Source organism: Gasterosteus aculeatus, chromosome 3, assembly GCF_964276395.1.
Source record: "Gasterosteus aculeatus chromosome 3, fGasAcu3.hap1.1, whole genome shotgun sequence".
NCBI classification, from domain to species: Eukaryota; Metazoa; Chordata; class Actinopteri; order Perciformes; family Gasterosteidae; genus Gasterosteus; species Gasterosteus aculeatus.
The window spans coordinates 16,447,425-16,466,543 of record NC_135690.1 but is presented as its reverse complement, the minus strand read 5'-3'; the positions used below and the strand labels follow the sequence as shown (position 1 = coordinate 16,466,543).

Here is a 19,119-nt window from a genome sequence, read left to right as displayed (position 1 = left end):
CATCATGAGCGACCTCAAATGAGACACTGCAGTGTGTGTGTGTGTGTGTGTGTGTGTGTGTGTGTGTGTGTGTGTGTGTGCGTGTACCTGTGTGGCAGAAGGCTCCGGTGTGCGCCGACAGGCCGCAGTCGCACAGGAAGCCGTTGGCCCTCTCGGCGCAGCGGCCCCGGTTGCGGCACAGCGACCCGTAGCTGCCGCAGTGACCCGGGCAGCCGGCCCGAACCCCCGGCGTGATCCTCGCCCTCTCCTCCAGGTCCAGCGTGACGCCGTTCAGCTGCAGGGCGCGGATGCAGCCCCGGAAGCCCTTCTGCCTGGACGCCGTGCCTCCTGCAAACGCGGAAGGGCACCAGCTTTTCTTTTGAAATGCTTCATCAGCCCCACAGGCTCTGAGCTGTCGAGACCCTCCGGATGAAATGACACAGTGGTGAAACGGCAACGAGTTCCAGGTGGAAAGAACCGGGATCGGCGACGTGTGCGTTTGTGCCTTTGAATGAGAGCAGAATGTTCAATTTCCTTCACTCTCAATCAATTTTCCTTGCACCCTTTTTCCTCCGGCCCCGGACGGGACACACGAGGCCGTTGAGCCCTGACAGCCTGTCATCTCTGCGAAGAGAAATGACAGGCGTCAGAGTTCCGGACAGAACCACCCCCCCCCCCCCCCCCCCAACTACCCCCCCTTAACCCCCCTCCCTCCCTCCCTTTGCCCCGGACACCAGCAGGTCGACAAAACATACCAATGCAACATGAGGAGCTGTGTGTTGACACCCCGACACGCCGAGTGCTCAGTGCCAACGACCAAAAGGCAAAAACGAAAGTGTTTACAGGTTTTTATTGACACGTATTGGTAGACAATTAAAAATAATTGATGTTGCTTTGATTAGAATAAGACGTCATCATCAAACATGAGTGGATGGAAGCGTCATTTCATCTGTTCAATGATTTGAGGTAGAACGTCTCTACGTTCGGGCTGCTGTAAGTTCACTCAGGTTTGTTCATCTTCTCAAATGAAAAGTTTGTTTTGAGGAACGAGGAAACCCGGAGAAGATGACGGTAGGTTTTAATCTTAAGAGGTCAAAAGGCCCTTTAACATACAGAAACTACAACTACTGTCCTCTCGTTGGATGAAACAATTCAAGCTTTTAATGACTTTGTAAAGCTTTAGAAACCTTACAGCTGAGCCCAGGTAGAGGCTTCCTGTAGTAAAACACTGATGGTAAAACATCAGGCGATCAGAGGAACGACCTGTGAGGAGGCCAGATCGTTTCTAGCAGCACGAGCGGGGGATTTGTGGGCTAAAGATTAAAGCGAAAAATCAAAAAAAAAATCAAAAAATGTCCACGAGTCATTCAACATCAGTAAGAATTCCGAGCGGCACGCGATGCTGCGGCGAGCGCGCGCTCCGTGCGCGGGGCCGGAGGAGGCGGATGAAAGCGAGCATCGACGCGTGCGGCTCACAACACAAAGATTTTAAAAGCAACCCGTGAAAAGAGAACTCTGCAGGAGAGGATTTTTTGATCACACACTGATCCATCAGCGCAGCAGCGTCAGAAAGCTCTTATGCAGCGAGAAACACACTCGGCACATTTCAGAGGATGAAACAACATCGAGAGGCGCAGACGAGCTGCAACGGAGGGTTATTTCTTTTAGCAGCTCTCGCTTTTAGACATATGGAAATGAATTACTGAAATGAGCCCAGCATATTTTCATGAAAACACCCAAACATGAGTATTGCATGGATGATTCAAAGGTGACCCCCCCCCCCCCCACACATTCAGCCAATCAGCATTCAGCTTCTCATCTCATCACCGTCTGGTTTCCCCGCACACGGTGTGTTTACTGACATGAAGAGACGTACACAGTATTTGCAGAATGAAAAGACCTGAATTTTCGACCTGTATTTTCATCATTTTCTCCCCCTGTAGCTCCGGGGGAGGGGTGGGGGGGGTCACAGAGAGAATTCATAACCCAGTTGAGATTAACCGGCTGCAGTATTGATGAAGTTTGTGCTCGCTGAAGGTTAATAACGCGACTGCCTGGAGAATCACTTCACTTCGCACACGACGCTCTCGCTGCTCCCTGATGCATGTTTTATTTATGGAACATGATCACAAACCAGCGACTCAGCGCTTTAATGCAGTTTAGCACTTTTAAAGCAGCATATATTTATTCTCCTGTTGAAGGGCCGCGTAGGAAGAGGTCACACCTGCTGCTGTGAGGCGTGATTCTCAGCCGATACTCGTCGTGCGCTGCGGGACGGTGCCACGATAAGCCCTCTGTGACAGACAGGCACAGACGGCACGTTTCACCTCCAACACGCCGAGCCGACTAACACGCGCCGGAAGAGGATTAAATCCCAGTCAGTCAGTCCCAGAGTCCTCAGTGAACACTCGTAACAAATCTTCATCACAACGTTACGTAAATACGTCTATTCAGCATTGATGACTCCAGTAAATTGTGCAGAAATAAGTGATGGCATTCAAAATAGAAGAACACACACAAATGATTCATGTCTTTCTATGGTTGCTATTTCTATGTTTCTAGTTAGTGGTTTCAGTGTATTTATGCTGTTTTTATGCTTTCCAATGCCACTCACATCTAAATGGAGTATTATATACAAATACAAAATATCGTATTTCCTGTTTGTTAATGGAACGAGTGGTTGTTGTTCAGCAATGCGTTTAAAAACTCCCCAAGTGTGGCAAGAAGGAGCTCATGGGGGGGAACGTGCTCCTCTCGCCTCCCTGGTGAAGACGATTGGACGCGATGGCCTCCTTTGTAACGGACTTGTTCTCTTTGAGAAGACAAAGCTCAATTCTCTTCTGCTCCACAGAGAACTGCTGCCAAAGAAACACAGTGTTAATTTCTGACTGAAAATGTATCTGACTGTGATCCAACCGCTGAGACAGCGACCGCTTCTCCAGGCGGAGAGAAAAGGCTTCGAGAGAAACAAGAAAAACCTGTTTGAGATCCACAGAAAGGAGACTTGCTAAAGAGTCTTGAACCCCCCCCCCCCCCCCCCCCAGCAGTGAGATGAAGCGCCAACATGCTGCGCAGAATACCTATGAACAGCTGGCTGTTGAGCTGCAGGTGGAGGTGTCCGTCGGCGGGGGCCCCCCGCCTGGCCGCAGGAAGCGCGTCCAGGCGGAGCGACGCCTCCCTGACGTTGCGCTCGGCCCGGACGCGATGCCACCGGTCGTCGTTCAGGGGGACGCTCGACTCCACGCGGACCTCCAGCGGGCCGTCGCCGACGTCCAGGGAGAACACCACCCGGGTGGAGGCTGATGTAGGGAGGGGGGGGGGTAAAGGGAGATAGAGAAGGATAAGAGCACAAAACGAAAGAATTGCTGCAACGTGTGAGTCTGTGTTTATTATCGCTCACGTTGTGTCGATAAAGAACCCGGGAATTGAACCTGACGGTGATTCGATTTGACCTCAAAGCTCCAGTTCGTACAAAACATGCGAGACGATGATTCATTGTGACAAATTTCCACGAGCTGCATGAAGAGGCTCCGTATGAAGATATATTTGATTCAATCACAGCTTTTGAAAACACAATTATTCCTTCTAAATGACTCCTGCTGAATGCAACGCCCTGACGCTCAGTCAGTCAAACATGACTTAGGCTCTGCGCACAACGACTGCTTCCACCAGGAATTAATTGATTTTTAGAAAATCCTATTCAGCATATTTTTTATGCAGGAAACTGTCACTTTAAATTGACACAAATTATTTTGTGTAGTGGATTCCGTAGCATAACTACAGTCAAAACCATCTGGAAAACCCCGAGGCGAGTTTCCCTCGCGTTCAGCACCACGGACAGCGGCTCGCTGCCGAGTCACACGCCAGAGATTCAGACGTGTGGAGCAGAGCATCCAGAGGAACGACCACGATTTCCCCCGAGGAGAGAAGCTGTTGGTGCAGCACAGTCTGTTTGTTATACCGTGTAAGTGTGTGTGTGTGTGCGTGTGTGTGTGTGTGTGTGTGTGTGTCCCTTTAAATGTCATTTCTAAATCAAACTTCTCTCAGATTCAACACCAGAAGCAGCACAACACGGCGGACTGAACCAAAGCAGGAAGGTAAAGAGCGAGCAGAGAACTGTGGAGGTCGTGAGTGATTCCAGGCGTCTAAATGTGAACCTCCGTCAGCAGCGCTGCCGTAAGCACATAAACACCAGCGCAGGTGATGCAGCTCTATTCTAAATGACACAACATACGGCCGGCTATAAACACGCGTGTCACAGTTTCCGTGGCGCCACGCGAGCTAAACAACCCCCTGCTGGTTGTTACCGTGATGGTCTGAAGGACACACTATGGGAACAATAAAGGAATCGGTCGACAAAGAGCTCATGAAGCAACTGTCGTATTAAAAGAAAAAAAGAATAACGGATTAGAGTTCCCTTTTTAGTGATTTCCCCTCGGACACATTTCCTTTGTTATGAATATATTGTGTTCCCACGCGGGTCGGAAATATGCAACCAGAGGAAAAACATTGGCAACGAACTACATGCTCCAACGTGAAGAGAGGAGATGATAACATCCTCCACGGAAACTCACACTCAGAAAACACTTGTATTGTGTATAAATACATCCTGTTTTTAATTGATCACTGTTCAATTTAGGAAAATGCACTAAAAGGATCTAAAAATCTGAGTAAAAACAACAAAAAGTTTCCTTCTACTGAATCTTCTAGCAGCACTAGGCTCATGCTTAAAAATAAAATAACTTCTGATCAGGACCTAAAAAGGCCAAACACACAAACACAGATTTGATTTTGGATAAAATCTGCCCCCCTGCAGCTCCGACTCACAGCTCAGTTCGATCCGGATGAAGTCTTTGATGCCCAGGTTCTCCAGGAAGACCCCGGAGGAGGCCGTGGTTTTGAACAGGAAGGAGATGTCTGCGCTCAGCTCTCCGTGGAAGGTGGGGAAGTGGAGGTACGACGTCTCCTTGTCGAAGAACGCCGCGTTCCAGAAGTTCCCTGAGAAACGCGAGCAGAGATTCTTTGAATGAAATCCAATCAGAGACAAATTGGCTTTTTACTCGACAGCCCGAAAACAAACGGCCAACAGCAGTGTGGTTCTGTGGAAAATGTTTCTGTTTAAAGTGGTAATTAAAAACTGAAAGACACTACTGGAATAGTTCATCATTTTATATCTGCTAAACAAACCAGACGTTTGACCGTGAGCTTCACAGATGTTTGTAGGTTGGCGGTTGGACTTACTGTCTCCGTGGCAACGGAGCGGCCCCACCCGGTAGGCGGCCTCCGACTCCGGCCTCTGGACGTCACCCAGCACCAGTGACCTGACGGGGAGGCTCTCCTTATGGGTGATCAGGCCCGAGTCCTCAGCCCTGCACGCGACAAGATGATGGAGAAGCTCAGGTGAACAAAAGGTGGGGTTAGAATAAAAGGAGGGGAGGAGGAGCCGGATCGGCACAATAATAATACGTAGACGAAGAAAAGGAGGCGATCTGGAGAATACGCTGGTTTTATCGGAGTTGTTTTGAACGATTTACTCCTGAATCCGTCGAGTCAACGTCCATCCTCGGCGATTTATGCAACATGCTGCTCTTCTCCAGACGCCTCGTGTCCATTGACGCCCACATGCAGCTTCACGAGCTTAATATAATATATATAATCCTCCTCTTAGCGCCGCTGCAGAGCAACGCTCTGATTAAACACACAACCAGCGCTGGGAGCCGGAGTGTGCACAGCGCTTTGTGAGCGTGATGAAATATTGAAGAGCAGCAGCAAATAGAAAAATGAAATGAGAAAGGAAGTGAGGCTGCTTGCAGGATGTGGAAAGCTTAGATCTGTTTTTCCTCTTATGAAATGATCACAGTCCACATTTGTTGTTGCTGTTAGCTGTTAGTTTAAAGGTAAAAGTCTAAACCTGCAGACACATTCAGCACTCCCAAACAGTTTAGTGCACAAGTTCGCTGAGGAGGAATGTCTCTATGATCAAATGCTTTTTTTTATATTCGCAAAATGGTCTTTTTCTATTTGTGTGTTCATCTAGACACTCAAGGTGCTTATTAAAACCCCCCCTAATGCTTTAAGTACCACTCCGTGCGGTCGGCGTCACAGTTGCAGTAGTGCTGTGGGTCCACGCAGTCGCCCCGCAGGCCGCACGCACACTGCCGGCTGCCCGGCTGAGCGCCGCCCCAGTAGGTCTGGACCCGACCGGGACCGGGACCCCCGAGCCACCAGCTGAACGGAGAGCCCTCTGAAACACACACACACACACACACACACAATGTCGACAGCGTACGGCGTGGCAGTGAAAACCTCGGCTCCTGCGATAGAACTGCAAACTTTTTGTGCGAGGAATAAAAATGTCTCCTGTTGTCTGCTGTGAGCATCGTTAATATGAGAACAGGGTCAGGAAAGGGGCTCATTCCTGAAAAAGCTATAAAAGCCCCAGATGTTGTTTATTTTCATGTATTCTACTCAAATTCTCTCCAGCACAACAGTCCGTCGGGTTCAACGAGAGATCTCATATCTCGCCGCAGGGACTTTTGTTTCTGTACAAAATGCATCATCTCTCCTTTGAGTTATAAAGAGACGCATCTTGCTGATTTCAATCCCTGCGAGGAAATTCTGAGCCAAGATGTAAAAAGAGCCCAAATATATAAAAAAAAGCCGCTTGCCTGGTGTGTTGAGGAGGCGGGACTTCCTGCACCGGTAGGACAGCTCCTGTTCGCAGTGCTCCGATTGGCCGATGGCGGCCGATAGCTGCTCGTCTCCAGTGGAGTAGTCAAAGTGGAGCGAACGCTGGCGTGCACCCGGAGACGGCCGGACTCTGGTCACCTCCGTGTTGTTGTGCTGGATCTCCATCCACGTGTTCTCCTCTTCACATACAGACAGGCAGCGTTACCGCAATGCAAATTACACTTCATCCTCAAGGGGATTCTTCTCACGCTGGGAAATGCTTGAAAGTTATTCTCCCCGACTCTGATTTTAATTTCCACGAGTCTTGTCTTCTTTCTAATTAACGCATGTCATCTTAAAGGGAACACATGGTTTCATAATTATGTACATTTAATTATAGAAGACCATGATACGAGGGTGTGTGTGTGTGTGTCACCTGTCATGTTGCAGTAGACCAGCTGCGGTCTGATTGGTCCGCTGCCGTCCACGTCGATATAAAAGTGTCCCGACGTGTTGCCGTTGTGTTTGTACGCCTCACAGGACTGCTCGTACACAGCTGGGAGGGAAATAATGAGATCAGCTCAACATGAATCACGTCGGCTGGCACACGCACACAGGAGCTGTGAGCGACTACACACTGAGGAGGATCGTGTGTTCTGGATCACTGTCTCATAACCAGAGCAGGAAAATCATCCTCCGTTTGATTCCTGCAGCCACGTCCCGTAAAGTAGAGAGGAATCCATCTGGAGAGGACGGTGATGACTGATGGGAGCGCAGAGACTCAATAAATAAAACTTTAGAGCTTTATCAGCCCTGCCTCTCCCACGCACACACACACGCACACACCCACACACACACACACACTCCTCCAAAATCAAAGAATCAGGCCTTTCCAGTCGAATCCATATCTCAGGGTCCCCACACTCTGCTCCGCTCTGCTGTGCATCTATCTTCTTCTCCACCGCCAAAGGCCTTTTCTTCACTCAGTGTGGTTAGAAAAAGATTTCCACAGAAGAACCCGGCGATGAAAATGAAGAGAAGCTCTTTGGTTTTAAGGGTTTGACTCGAGGGAGTCAGCACAGAAAGCTGCAGATGGAACCGAAGTTCGGTTTAATGCGCTCGTGCACTATTGGAAACAGCAACATGTCCTTCACGGGGTTTTAAACATTCGGGCACAGAGGGTTTGTTCGGGGTTAAAAAGGTCCTCTGACCAAAAGCTTTTTTTTCTTTTTCTTCTGTCACAATTCACCGTTTGCAGCACTTGAAGAAGAGAGAAAACTATGATTGCTGAAGTATGGCGGGTAAGTGCTTCACTGAGTGGCAGCTGAACTATGGAACTATAAATTGAGCCTCTTTCCCGTCTGCCGGCTTGAGAAGTCTCTTAAATGCTTTCCCACATGACTCAACTGACTTTTTTTTTTCAAACACCGGTGATTTTTTTTTTCCAATTTTGCTTCCTATTGATACAACTTTGATGATTATAAAAGGAGAAGTAAAAAGGTCAAATGAAATGTATTATTTATCTCTGCTCTCCTGCTGACTGTCACGTCTCCTGCGAATTCGATTTATAAACCGCGTTTTGCATCGCCGTTATAGGGGAAAAGATTTGGTGACCGGTTGGTGGTTGGCGGCGGACAGGCCCTGTCGTTACCACGGCAACTGAGGTTTGACTCACAGCTGTGGCAGGTCGCTCCGCTGTAGCCGCTGGCCGAGCAGTTACAGCGGAAGGCGGTCCAGGACTGAGTGCAGCGGCCGCCATGTTCACAGCGACTGGGCGAGCACCTGGGAGAGAGAGAGAGAGTATGTATATATATATATAAATCTAAAAAAATATATATAAATAAATATATATTTATATATATATATATATATATATATATTTATATATATAATTATATATATATAAATATATATATATATATATATATATATTTTTTTTTTATATATATACAGTATATATATATATAGGTCTATTAACAGCTAAAATAAAATGTGCTCAAAATGAATTTCACTCTGTTACATGAAGCTTTTTTTTTTTAAATAAGTGGGCAGGAAGCATTTTGAATTGTGTTTACACGAGCCTGTAGTTAATGGCCAGCTGTGTGTGGGAGGGAACAATCTGACCAGTGGGGGCGTTTCGTCTTTCAGGGGACGTCCTGTTTTCTACTGAGGCAACAATGAGTAAACAATCTGCTGCTCTGATCAAATCAAATCAAACTAATGATGATTTCACTGGACGTTCACGCCAATAAAGCTTATTTGAATATCTTCTTCCATCCTTTAATATAAAGCACCTGTCACCCTGTTAAATAAAGCGCACAGATAACAACCCCCCCCCCAAGGACACACACTGCAGAAACATACACACACTTTCATCCCACGCTGCAGTAAAACCACACATCCATTGAAACTCAGAAGAACCCTTTAAAACATCGATCTCTGCCCCCCGTCCTCCTCCACCCCCCGTCCTCCTCCACCCCATCCGGATCCAGTTTGGACCAAACAAGAACATTTAAAAGTCTTTTTTTCCTCCTGACCTCACAGGGAAATAAATCCCGTGGGCCCAAAACGCCATCGGCAGGATTACAGCGGAATGAGGTGGATTTATTTTTCTCTTTACTGGAAAACGGGATTTTTTTTTTGTGGGTTTGTTTCAGTGAAAAGTGAGTTGTGATTTACTGCTGAATAATCGAATTACCTCAGAGAGAAAGAAGCTCAGTGTGTGTGTGTGTGTGTGTGTGTGTGTGTGTGTGTGTGTGTGTGTGTGTGTCCCTGGGGGAGCGTTTATAATTGTAATAATTGTCTCATTAATTGTGCGGCTCGTGGACGAGACACCTAATCAGAAGAGGTTTGTTCATTTGTCATCGCTCTGTTTCATCTCGTTCGTGTATTGTGACGTCACATGACCTGTGATCACATGACACATTATGTACGCGTACTGATGTATTAATCTGCACGTCAATCAAAACGATTTTTAAAGAGCCAGATGTCCGCGAGAAAACACTTGTCACAACACGGTCTTCACACAAGGATAATTGCGAATTTCACCGTGGAGATGTGTGTGTGTGTGCGTGTGTGTGTGTGTGTGTGTGTGTGTGTGTCTCTAAGATGCTGCTCTACTTCCCCCCTCAAAGTCTGTTCTCATAAGATGTTGTATAAAAAAACAATGGAGGAGAAAAATTTCTGCTCCAGAAGCAACAAAGCGCACAACCGTTATAATAATGAATAATGCACCAATTCTAATTCCAAATCAAATCTATATTAAAAGCTTTACAAATAATTGATATTTGTTAAATAGTACATCCTTTCATGATCACATGATTCTGTGTAAGATCAAGTTCACGCTGATGATGTCGACCAGAAAAAGATAGATGATTATCTCACTCGCCCAAATTCAACATTTTAACACTGTTCTCACTGTGATGTCTGTGGTCGTTGGACTATAATTCACGGGATGTGATGATTTATTCAATATAACTATAATAGATCCTGCAGAGTGTGCGTCAGGTCTCACTTCACGGAGTTAATATATATACAATCTGAAAATCTAAAAGAAATATTCGACGATATTCGGAGAGTCGACGGGGCCTTTTATTTAAACTGGTTTGGGGAACTGGGAAACTGACCTGTCGATGATCCCACACATGTCGATCTGCAGGTGGCTGAAGATCCCCAGCTGCTTCTTCTGCACCATCATGAGGTCCACCATGAGGTGGTTCAGCGACAGGAGACGCATGCAGCCCAGGAAGACGTTGAAGGGGTTTCTGCACCTCGGCTCGTTGTCTTCGGCAGGACAACCTGAGAAGAAGACACAGGAGACATCGGTGCGATGTTTTTTGTTTTTTTTTAAACGCACACATCACGGTTGACATGCTCCTCTCTCACCACCGAAGAACAGGTGACTTTCCACGGCGACAGCGTACGGGGGAGCGGCTTGGGCGCTGCCTCCTCCCTCTCCGTCCACACCGATGCTCAGACGACCTCGGCTGGAGGTCAGCGCCACCGAATGCCACTGGCCGTCATTCAGGGCGGAACCTGGAAGCGCGACACGAGAAACGCCGAGACGTTAAGGACCTTCGGGCTGGACTGCGCTTGCTCTCCGCGTTCCCTTCGTCGTTGATGCTCAGCGAGCACCACGACCCGTCTGCGCCGCGAAGAAGGAATCAATATTTCATCATCTCTTCTGTTTTTCTTGCTGACTTAAGAGTCATTTTTCAGTGGCTGCACAACACTTTGGGAACGAGGAAGACACAGTAGATCATAGTAAACTACATTGTGAAGCACACGCAGACTTCATGGGACAGATCTATGGACCAGGATGGCTGAGTGGTTAAGGCGTTGGGGTTAAGACCCAATGGGCAAATGCCCTCATGGGTTCGAACCCCACTCCTGGTATTATACTACTTGTATATTATTTGGTCTTGAAAATGAAAAGTTGGATGAATTTAATAACATGATCACAGGTTGTGAAATGATTTACGTTGTCAGGTAATGAACTGCGTTATTTCCTGCTCAACAGTTTGGGTAAAGAAGATAATCATACCTACTTCAATTGAATTTATTGCAAAACTCCCACTTTTGTAACGCTAAAAACCCATTATGTTGAGTGGTTAAGGTAAGCCCCAACGGGTGATGCTCCTCACGGGTTCAAACCCCACTCCTGGTATACCATGGATGTAATACTGTACGTCCATGGAGGTTTTAAGAAGAGAGAAGATTATCTGTAAGGTTTGCAAAGTGATAAGAGGGCTGCAATCACTGACATGTTTGTATTCTACATATCAAAAAAATGTCCAAACAATTTACAATTCTGGTAAAAATAAAACACTCCATTATCAGCTGCTCAACAACCTTCGTAAAAAGGATGTCTCTGAAGTACAACAATACAGTACATGTCATCTAGCTGACGCGTTTATCCAAAGAGAGTGCATTTCAACCATAAGGAAAAGAGCAAGAAAGTGTGATTTCGTCAAAAAAGCCCATTTACAACTTGCCATTATAAGTACAGTTAAAGTGCTACAATCCGTTTAGTCTTTTAGTGGAGGTAGAGTCTGAAGAGGTGTGTCTTTAGTTGGCGGCGGAAGATGTGAAGGCTCTCTGCGGTCCTGATGTCATCAGAGAGCTCGTTCCACCATTTAGGAGCCAAAAAAAATCCATTTAGATTTTGCCAAACTACCTCATTGATCATCATCTTGATGCGGTCACCAGGATGGCCGAGTGGTTAAGGCGTTGGACTTAAGACCCAATGGGCAGATGCCCTCGTGGGTTCGAACCCCACTCCTGGTAATAGTCAGATGCTTCAGTAATGTCTGAAGGTCCATTTTAGAGAGAAGACATGTAGCTTGTAGATGTACCTGCACTGAGCTCCAGCAGCGCCCTGCCGGCTTTATGGATCTGCAGCCGCAGTCTGGCCTCGCTCAGGTACAACCAGACCACGCCCCCCTGCTGAGGCAGGTCAAAGGTGAGCAGAAGCCCCGCCTTGTTCCACGTCCTGATCTGGAACCCGACGGACACGCCCTCCGACGAGGACGGTGTCGCCCCCGGCAACCGGAGGAAGCTCCGGGGGCCCGGGAACGTCACGGCGACGGAAACCGACTCAGCGCAGGAAAAGGTCACGTTGCCCTGAGAGAGAAACGTGGAGGGAAAGAGAGAGAGAGATGATTACAAGAGAGATTAAACAACATTAAACATGAATATTAATGAGCTGCAGAGGGCGGGCCGACGTGACCTCCGGTCACTTGATCTCATCAGCGAGTCTCCTTAGGAGGACGCCGGTATTAGCATGATGATAACAGCGAGGCTCGGAATAAGATCAGGAAAGCAAACTGAGCACAGCGGAGTCACCCAGCGTGCCGGTGAAAATACAAGAAGGAGAAGGTACAGTATCTGGACACATGGTTTGAGTAGTGGGAAGGACACTGCTATCTTTACAAAGCTCCGGAAACACTCACAACCTCTAAAAGCCCTTTGTGGCGCTGTTAAAGTGAAGGGCGGTAACTCATGTTGGCAGCGTAGAAAGTTAGCTTCAAAATCTCCAAAAAGCCTGAAGCGGGACTGACGCAGCGATCCTTCCTCACTTGGTGTTAATGCCTCCTCACAGAGCCCCTTAAGCGCCGTTTGGTCTTTGTTTTAAATTTATACATTTAAATTGGATCATAACTTTGTGGCTAATAACCCAAAAGCCACCCAGCCAACATTAAATTGCCTCAATTAGATGTTCGGCCATGTGCGGGAAATCTCTGAACCTCTTTAGCAAGAATTCATGTTTTTTGTTTTTTCCTGCTGAGAACATGAATTCCTCGCTATGGAAACGCCTCACAGCGTCTCCCACGAGGACGTTTCTCCTCTCATCGAGAACGAGGACACGTCCGAAGGTCCTGGTGGCCGAGAATGGGGACGACTTGGGATGAAGGGGACGCGTGAGACGCCCGCAGGTGGTTTATCCACTTACCCTCACAGCGACTCGGAGATCTCCGTTTTTAGCTAATTCTACCACGTTGACGCTGTTGAACTTGAGGTTTTCCAAGCAGCCGTGAAAGTTCCCCTTGGAGACATCTGGGCTCTGAGATCCGCGGCTCGGCACCGTCCCCACGCTCAGCTGCGAGGGGACAGAACGGGTCACGGGGAGCAACGAATGCTGCGTCTGATTGCACAAAAACGTGCCGGTTCACTGGAATCCCCACAATGCCACAGTGTTTCATCCCACCTGCTCCGCCTCCCAGCCGGCGAACTCCGCCGGCAGCCAAAGGCGCTCCGCGTGTTCGTCCACCGTGACGTTGAGCTGAGAGCCGCGCCGCTCCACCGCCAAGCGGTGCCACTGCTGATCGTCCAGCAGGCTGCCGAGGGAGGCGACGCGCCGGGGCTCCGAGGAGGGAGGACCTGGAGGAGACGAGGAGGACGAGAGCGTGAGAAGGTCATTTCCCACCAACTAAGCTGGTGCGGACAGAGAGAGACAGAGAGGTGAACGCCGGGCCAATGAAATCTCTATTACGATGCATATTTGAGCTTTCTCAGTGTCCCCGCGGAGACGATCACGTCGAGGTCGGCCTGTCTCATCTCATCAGAGGCTTAAAGATTCCACCGGAGAGCCGAAGACAAACGTGTTTTGATGCCGGGCAGGAAAAAGTGCAGCGCAAACATGGGAAGACGTCGTCGATGATGCATGAGTGGCGGGTTTCGTACCAGCGGATCCATTTCATGCTGCACCTCAACGCAGCGGGAGAGAAGACTGAAGGCCGGAGACCACAGTCGGTCATTAAACATGTATGCGATATTCTTCAGGGAGACACGACCTCCGGCTTCAAAGAGAAGCAATGTACTTGTGACAATGCGGCTCATCTGGTGGGAGGAAAATAAAAGTCCATTCAGAGAGAGAACGGCGGGTTGGAGACGTTGCGATTCGTCTTCAACTTATGTTGAGATCAATATGAACGGGAGGCCCAGAGGAGAAGGAGAGGGCTTCACCATCGAAGGTTTCTGTGACTGGATGAAGAGGAAACAAATAGCCTGAATTGATTTTAGTAGACAGAGCTCACGTGGTTTATCTGCTTTCTGCAGAATCCAGCTCATAAAAGGAGGAAAGAAACATCATCTGCACGTTTCTTGGTCATTTCTTTGGACCCACAGGGAAAACTCTTGGATAACCAGTGCTTTCCGCTGAGTCCTTGGGCGAGATTATTATACGTGTTGCGATGCGGGTCGCCACAAATCAATAGGTTGCTTCCCGATGGGAGCGCGACCGTGCACGGGGAATATTAACGAGCAGCAGGTCAACGCGACGGAGCCACTGAACAGAGATCATGAGCGTAAACGAGAATAGATGCATGAATAGCGTCTTCGGTTCATGTGCACATAAAAAGTAAGTGACTATGTGTTCACATGATTATAAAACCCCAGTGTTTAGGATACCAGTAAGTACGCGTGTCCACATTGAGCCGGATGGCGTCCCCCGGAGCAAGTGGGCTCCCAGCACGTTTTAAACGAGAAGCGCTGTGATTCAAACGCGGCTTCACAGGCCGCGAGAATCTGCAGCTAATGACCAGATAACTCGCATCGCCCTGTTTTGATTGCACCTTAAATTCTTCCTTGGGAAGAAAAGGAAAACGGAATAATCGCTGAGCCTCGGAGGCCGAATTCTACCGTCGCGTTTGTGTCTGTGAGTGTTTTGTCTCCTCTTCTCAAGCGGGACAAAGCTGCCGTGTCTTTGAAGGGCTGTTACTCGTTGTTGCCTCATAAAAGCCCAACGACGTCGTGCCCCCCCTCCCGGGGCGGTTCAGACCCGGAGGTGTATGAGGTGCATGAGAAGGGGCGGAGTCCAAAGTAATGAAGACAGAATGATGAAGTGCGTCCAAAGAAGATGAAGAGGAGATGATGACGGGTTGAAAGCTTTAACAGTGAAAAAAAACGCAAGAAACCTCAAAACAAGGTGGGACGCTTGAATTATGAAGAAATCCTTGTGATGCTTCAAACAAACTGTTGCTAGAGGGCATCAGTTGCCCTCTAGAGACGGGGATTTGGAGGACGAGGACACAAGTCACGAAATGAATAATGTAGATCTCAAACACATAATGTAACCAAGCAAATAAACACCTATTCAGGCTTTTTGACCGCTGTGTGTTTCACCTCCGAGCTCACAGAGCATCCTGCACACGCTCACCCCCAAGCACAAGACATTACACCAGAGACAACTAAGCAACGTGGGTTTGTCTCCTCGCGTCTCAAACGGGACGACGGGCTGCCAGCCTGACACCTCTGGTTTGACCCCATTTAAACGCACACACACACACACACACACACACACACACACACACACCTCCCCACGTAATGGCTGTAAGCCATGCATCACCCCCTCCAGGCTCCGGCCCGAACACATGCCGCAGTGCGCGGTGCCATCCATCATGTCCGCGACGACTCTGAGATGCAGCAGCACGCCGGGGGCCAAGGTTTAAACCAATCAGGCGGCGGCGTGCGTATCCACCATCCCACCCAACCGCAGCCAATCTGAAAGTTATCTCAGGCGGCGTTATACGATCAGACCAGAAAAGTCCGCAAAGTGACTTACAAGTTCCACGTCACGGAAAAAAAATGAATTCTTGCTGATCAAATTGTTAGTTTTTATTTCCCATCAGTAGTGGATGGATCGAGAATAAAAGCTTCTGAAGCAAAGCATTTGTGAGAGTAAAGTGGAGGGGGTCAGGCTCCCCTTCTGCAGGTACACACAGTATTCATGCAGCCGGAGTAAGTAGCAGCACGAATGCCCGTCGTGTTCACGTGGCGCTCCGTACCTCGTGTGAGCAGCAGCAGCCTCCCTCTCTCCAGCTCCAGGCCGAGGCCGAGTCCTCCCCCCCCGCCCTCCGCGCGCAGCAGCGTCCCGGAGTTCCTCAGGGTTTTAAACTGCAGGGTGACGACCTCTCTGACCGACCCCCGTGTCCCCGGGCTCGGTCTGTACAGCAGGCCGCTGCTGCCGTCCAAACCCAGGACATGGGAGGCTGAAAGGCGAAGAAGTTGAGTCAGCGCTCTGAGAATGACGGCTGAGAGTAAAAGTCAGAACAGCAAACGACGCCTCGGATACCAAGCAAAGTTAACGCCGTCACATGCTTAGCTATCGTTTCAGACATTGGTGGGAAATTGTCACAATTAGTCTAATAAGTCGTTTTTTGTAAGGTCACACGGCGACCTTTGACCTTCAACATCTGATCAGTGCATCCTCAAGGTCAAGTGGGCATTTAGGCCAAACAGAGGCCCTTGTGTCACGTGATACAGTGTGGAAACCGTATAACGAAACCATATAAATCTGAATAAAGTAGTTAGATGACAACATCTGTAACATCAGCTTAACTCAGCTGTCAAACAAATCAGCCTTTAGGGTCCTGGATCACATTTCTCCAACTATTCTATTTCGTCTATGGATGCCGTGCCTTTGGAGCAAGAGGCAGAGTGTTATTGTGAAAAACCCTGCAGAGGAGGAGAGGAGTCTCACTGTGAGGACACCCGTAGGCCTCCAGCCGCAGTCCCATCCTCCCGCTGGGGTTCCAGTGCAGAGGGAGGAGGCGCAGGAAGCGAGCGACGGCCGGCTGCTGCAGTTTGTACTGAACCACGCTGTCTGCGTTACTGTTACCTGGGAAAGACTGGATGCACCAACATGACAGACAGCATGAAGCTTAGACACACACACGCTTCTTTATCAAATTATTTCTTTGTAGAATTACATCGGTGCTGAAGTCCAAATGCAACTCAAGCTCGGCTCCTAAACATGAACAGCATTGCAATTCTAAATGAACAGTTTCTCCAGAAATATATAAATATATATATATGACCTGTAATGTAATTATAAAGTGTGCAGTGACTGCTTTTCTTCTTTTTTGCATCCACAGACACATTTAATTCATGTCACCGAGGTGCGTATTCTTGTGTTCTCACTGGTGAATAACAGCGATGTACAGTAGAGGGAACTCACACAACAGGTGGGGTCGGGTGGTGCTTGTGAGTCACTCAACTGAACGCGTTAACAGCGAGAGGTGACAAGTGCTTTTATTTTATAACGAGCATCTCGTCCTTCATAGAACTAAGACGTACCTCCTCCTCTGAGGAAGGAAGAGAAGTTCCCCTCCGCTTAAAGCAGATCCTCGGCCTCCTCCCGCCGACGGAGCGGCTCCCTGACTAATGCTCAGAGGTCGGGGAACACTTTGAAAACGCTGCGGGTTTTATGCGGAGAGTCAGATCAGTTTTTTAAGCCGTGACAAAGTCGTCCCTCCCGCTCCCCGACGAGACGAGTCCTCGCCGCCGAGATTAGCTGGACTCCCTTCCATGTGGGCGAGTTGGCTCGGCTCTACTTTTAATCAAAAGCTCCCCTCTGCACCAGCGTGACAAACGCCGGGTTCACCCGGGCGTTTAATGTCCACTCTCACAGTGTGTTAACGCCACACGTTTCCATGCTTGTATTGTGCGACCGTGCAGGTCAACAAGCGCTCTGCGCCGACGGGATGCTCACTGCAGCGGGACAAATGCAAGGCCAACGCCACACCTGGAGACCACAGAAGAAGAGCTCCGACGGATTTGCTCATTAATCAGCTCCGCCTTTCTGACACTGCAGATTCAAGTTGCAGCACACCTATGTAGACTCCACGGAGTCCATGGACTTCATGGACTCCATGGACTTCATGGACTTCATGGACTACATGGACTACATGGACTTCATGGACTCCATGGACTTCATGGACTCCATGGACTCCATAGACTTCATGGACTCGGCTGCCTCTCTGCCGGCTCGCTGCGAGTCCGTCAACAGCAGCCGGAGCGCTTCGGTCTGCACAGTCAGCAGAGCTCTCTCAGCGGTTCATCTATTATTAATTAAGAGTCAATGGCTCCTGATGACTGTGATTATCTCCTCGGGAAGGACGGATTCCTGCGGAGCGGCACCGCTAACCGCCGCCGTCCTCAGTAAATGGGACTGTGCAAACAGATGAATTGTAATGAACCAGAGTGCGGGTTCATTTTTACATCAATTACTTGATTAGGTTCTCACGTGTGTAACCGTGACTTAAGTAGTACTGTTTGGAGACGTCAGATGTCTTTATTTTATTGGCATTACAGAGAACTTGCTTTGAAAAGTGTGTTGTTCTACGTTCATTCTAAATTATTTTACATACTTGCTAAATGAATTCCAGAAAAAACATGTTATAGAAGAACATCCGTGGACTCACCCCGATGCTGTCCTCCTGCCGGTGCTGTTTCCAGTTGTGCCCCGTGTCGCTGAACATCAGCAGGTACGACGTCAGCCAATCAGAGCTGCCGTAGCGGCCCTGCGTGGCGACGGCGGCGATCTTGGTCCGCTGGCCGAGGTCGACCTCCAGCCACTGATACCCGTCCGAGGTGAGAGGAGACCAGCCTCCGGCGCCTGCAGGGGGGGCGTGTAGAAGACATAGAATTGTCATAAATAGAAACCGTTTTATTGTTTTTTAGCTCGTCGGAACCGCGATCGATTTCACTCTTTGTGGGAAAACAGTAAAATAAAAGAGATAAATTTCTGTCATCCTTCATCCTTCATTGAGCCTATTTGTCATCATCAATCAAAAGAAGACATGCCGCCTCCACAGCGTTTCATGCCGGTTTGACATTTGTCTTATTTTTCTAATGACACAAAGTAGTTGTGCAGGACTTGATTATGTTACAATGGAGGAGAGCATCAAGTGGGTCTGCAGCAACGTCCACGTCGCAGCAGGTACAATTCTGTTTTTGTGATTTAAGAGCCGTCACGCTGCAGAGGTCCTGTCCTCTCTATTATGTTCTACAGACCCAGTTAAACCTCCTTGTTCGCACATCATAGTCAATATGTTTTTCGTGATAATGTAACATTGATGTTATAATATTCGCAGTAATAAATAATTCAACATTTGCTGCTCTCACTTGTCCCGTCTCATGTGACGCGAGATGCATTTTCTGCTACCTTCTCATAGCTGAGATCATATTACT

General features: G+C 48.5%; 1 protein-coding gene and 2 non-coding genes across 4 annotated transcripts in view; 2 read left to right on the top strand and 1 right to left on the bottom strand.

The window, feature by feature from the left end:
- LOC120816116 (contactin-associated protein-like 4) overlaps positions 1-19,119 on the bottom strand; it is a 42,962-nt gene that overhangs the window by 6,328 nt on the left and 17,515 nt on the right. For both annotated transcript variants that reach the window (XM_040171463.2, XM_040171464.2), the window contains exons 3-18: positions 18,351-18,544; positions 16,628-16,775; positions 15,933-16,136; positions 13,355-13,527; positions 13,100-13,246; positions 12,003-12,270; positions 10,534-10,683; positions 10,275-10,446; positions 8,324-8,430; positions 7,085-7,204; positions 6,648-6,848; positions 6,061-6,223; positions 5,221-5,348; positions 4,807-4,977; positions 3,060-3,278; positions 88-327 (exon numbers count right to left, since the gene is read on the bottom strand). In XM_040171463.2, coding sequence (XP_040027397.2) covers positions 88-327; positions 3,060-3,278; positions 4,807-4,977; positions 5,221-5,348; positions 6,061-6,223; positions 6,648-6,848; positions 7,085-7,204; positions 8,324-8,430; positions 10,275-10,446; positions 10,534-10,683; positions 12,003-12,270; positions 13,100-13,246; positions 13,355-13,527; positions 15,933-16,136; positions 16,628-16,775; positions 18,351-18,544 — 2,805 coding nt within the window. The remainder of the gene's footprint in view (positions 1-87; positions 328-3,059; positions 3,279-4,806; positions 4,978-5,220; positions 5,349-6,060; positions 6,224-6,647; positions 6,849-7,084; positions 7,205-8,323; positions 8,431-10,274; positions 10,447-10,533; positions 10,684-12,002; positions 12,271-13,099; positions 13,247-13,354; positions 13,528-15,932; positions 16,137-16,627; positions 16,776-18,350; positions 18,545-19,119) is intronic.
- On the top strand, positions 10,961-11,043 carry trnal-uaa (transfer RNA leucine (anticodon UAA)). The gene has a single exon. It is a non-coding gene; the product is annotated as a tRNA-Leu (tRNA).
- trnal-uaa (transfer RNA leucine (anticodon UAA)) lies at positions 11,852-11,934 on the top strand. Its single transcript has one exon. It is a non-coding gene; the product is annotated as a tRNA-Leu (tRNA).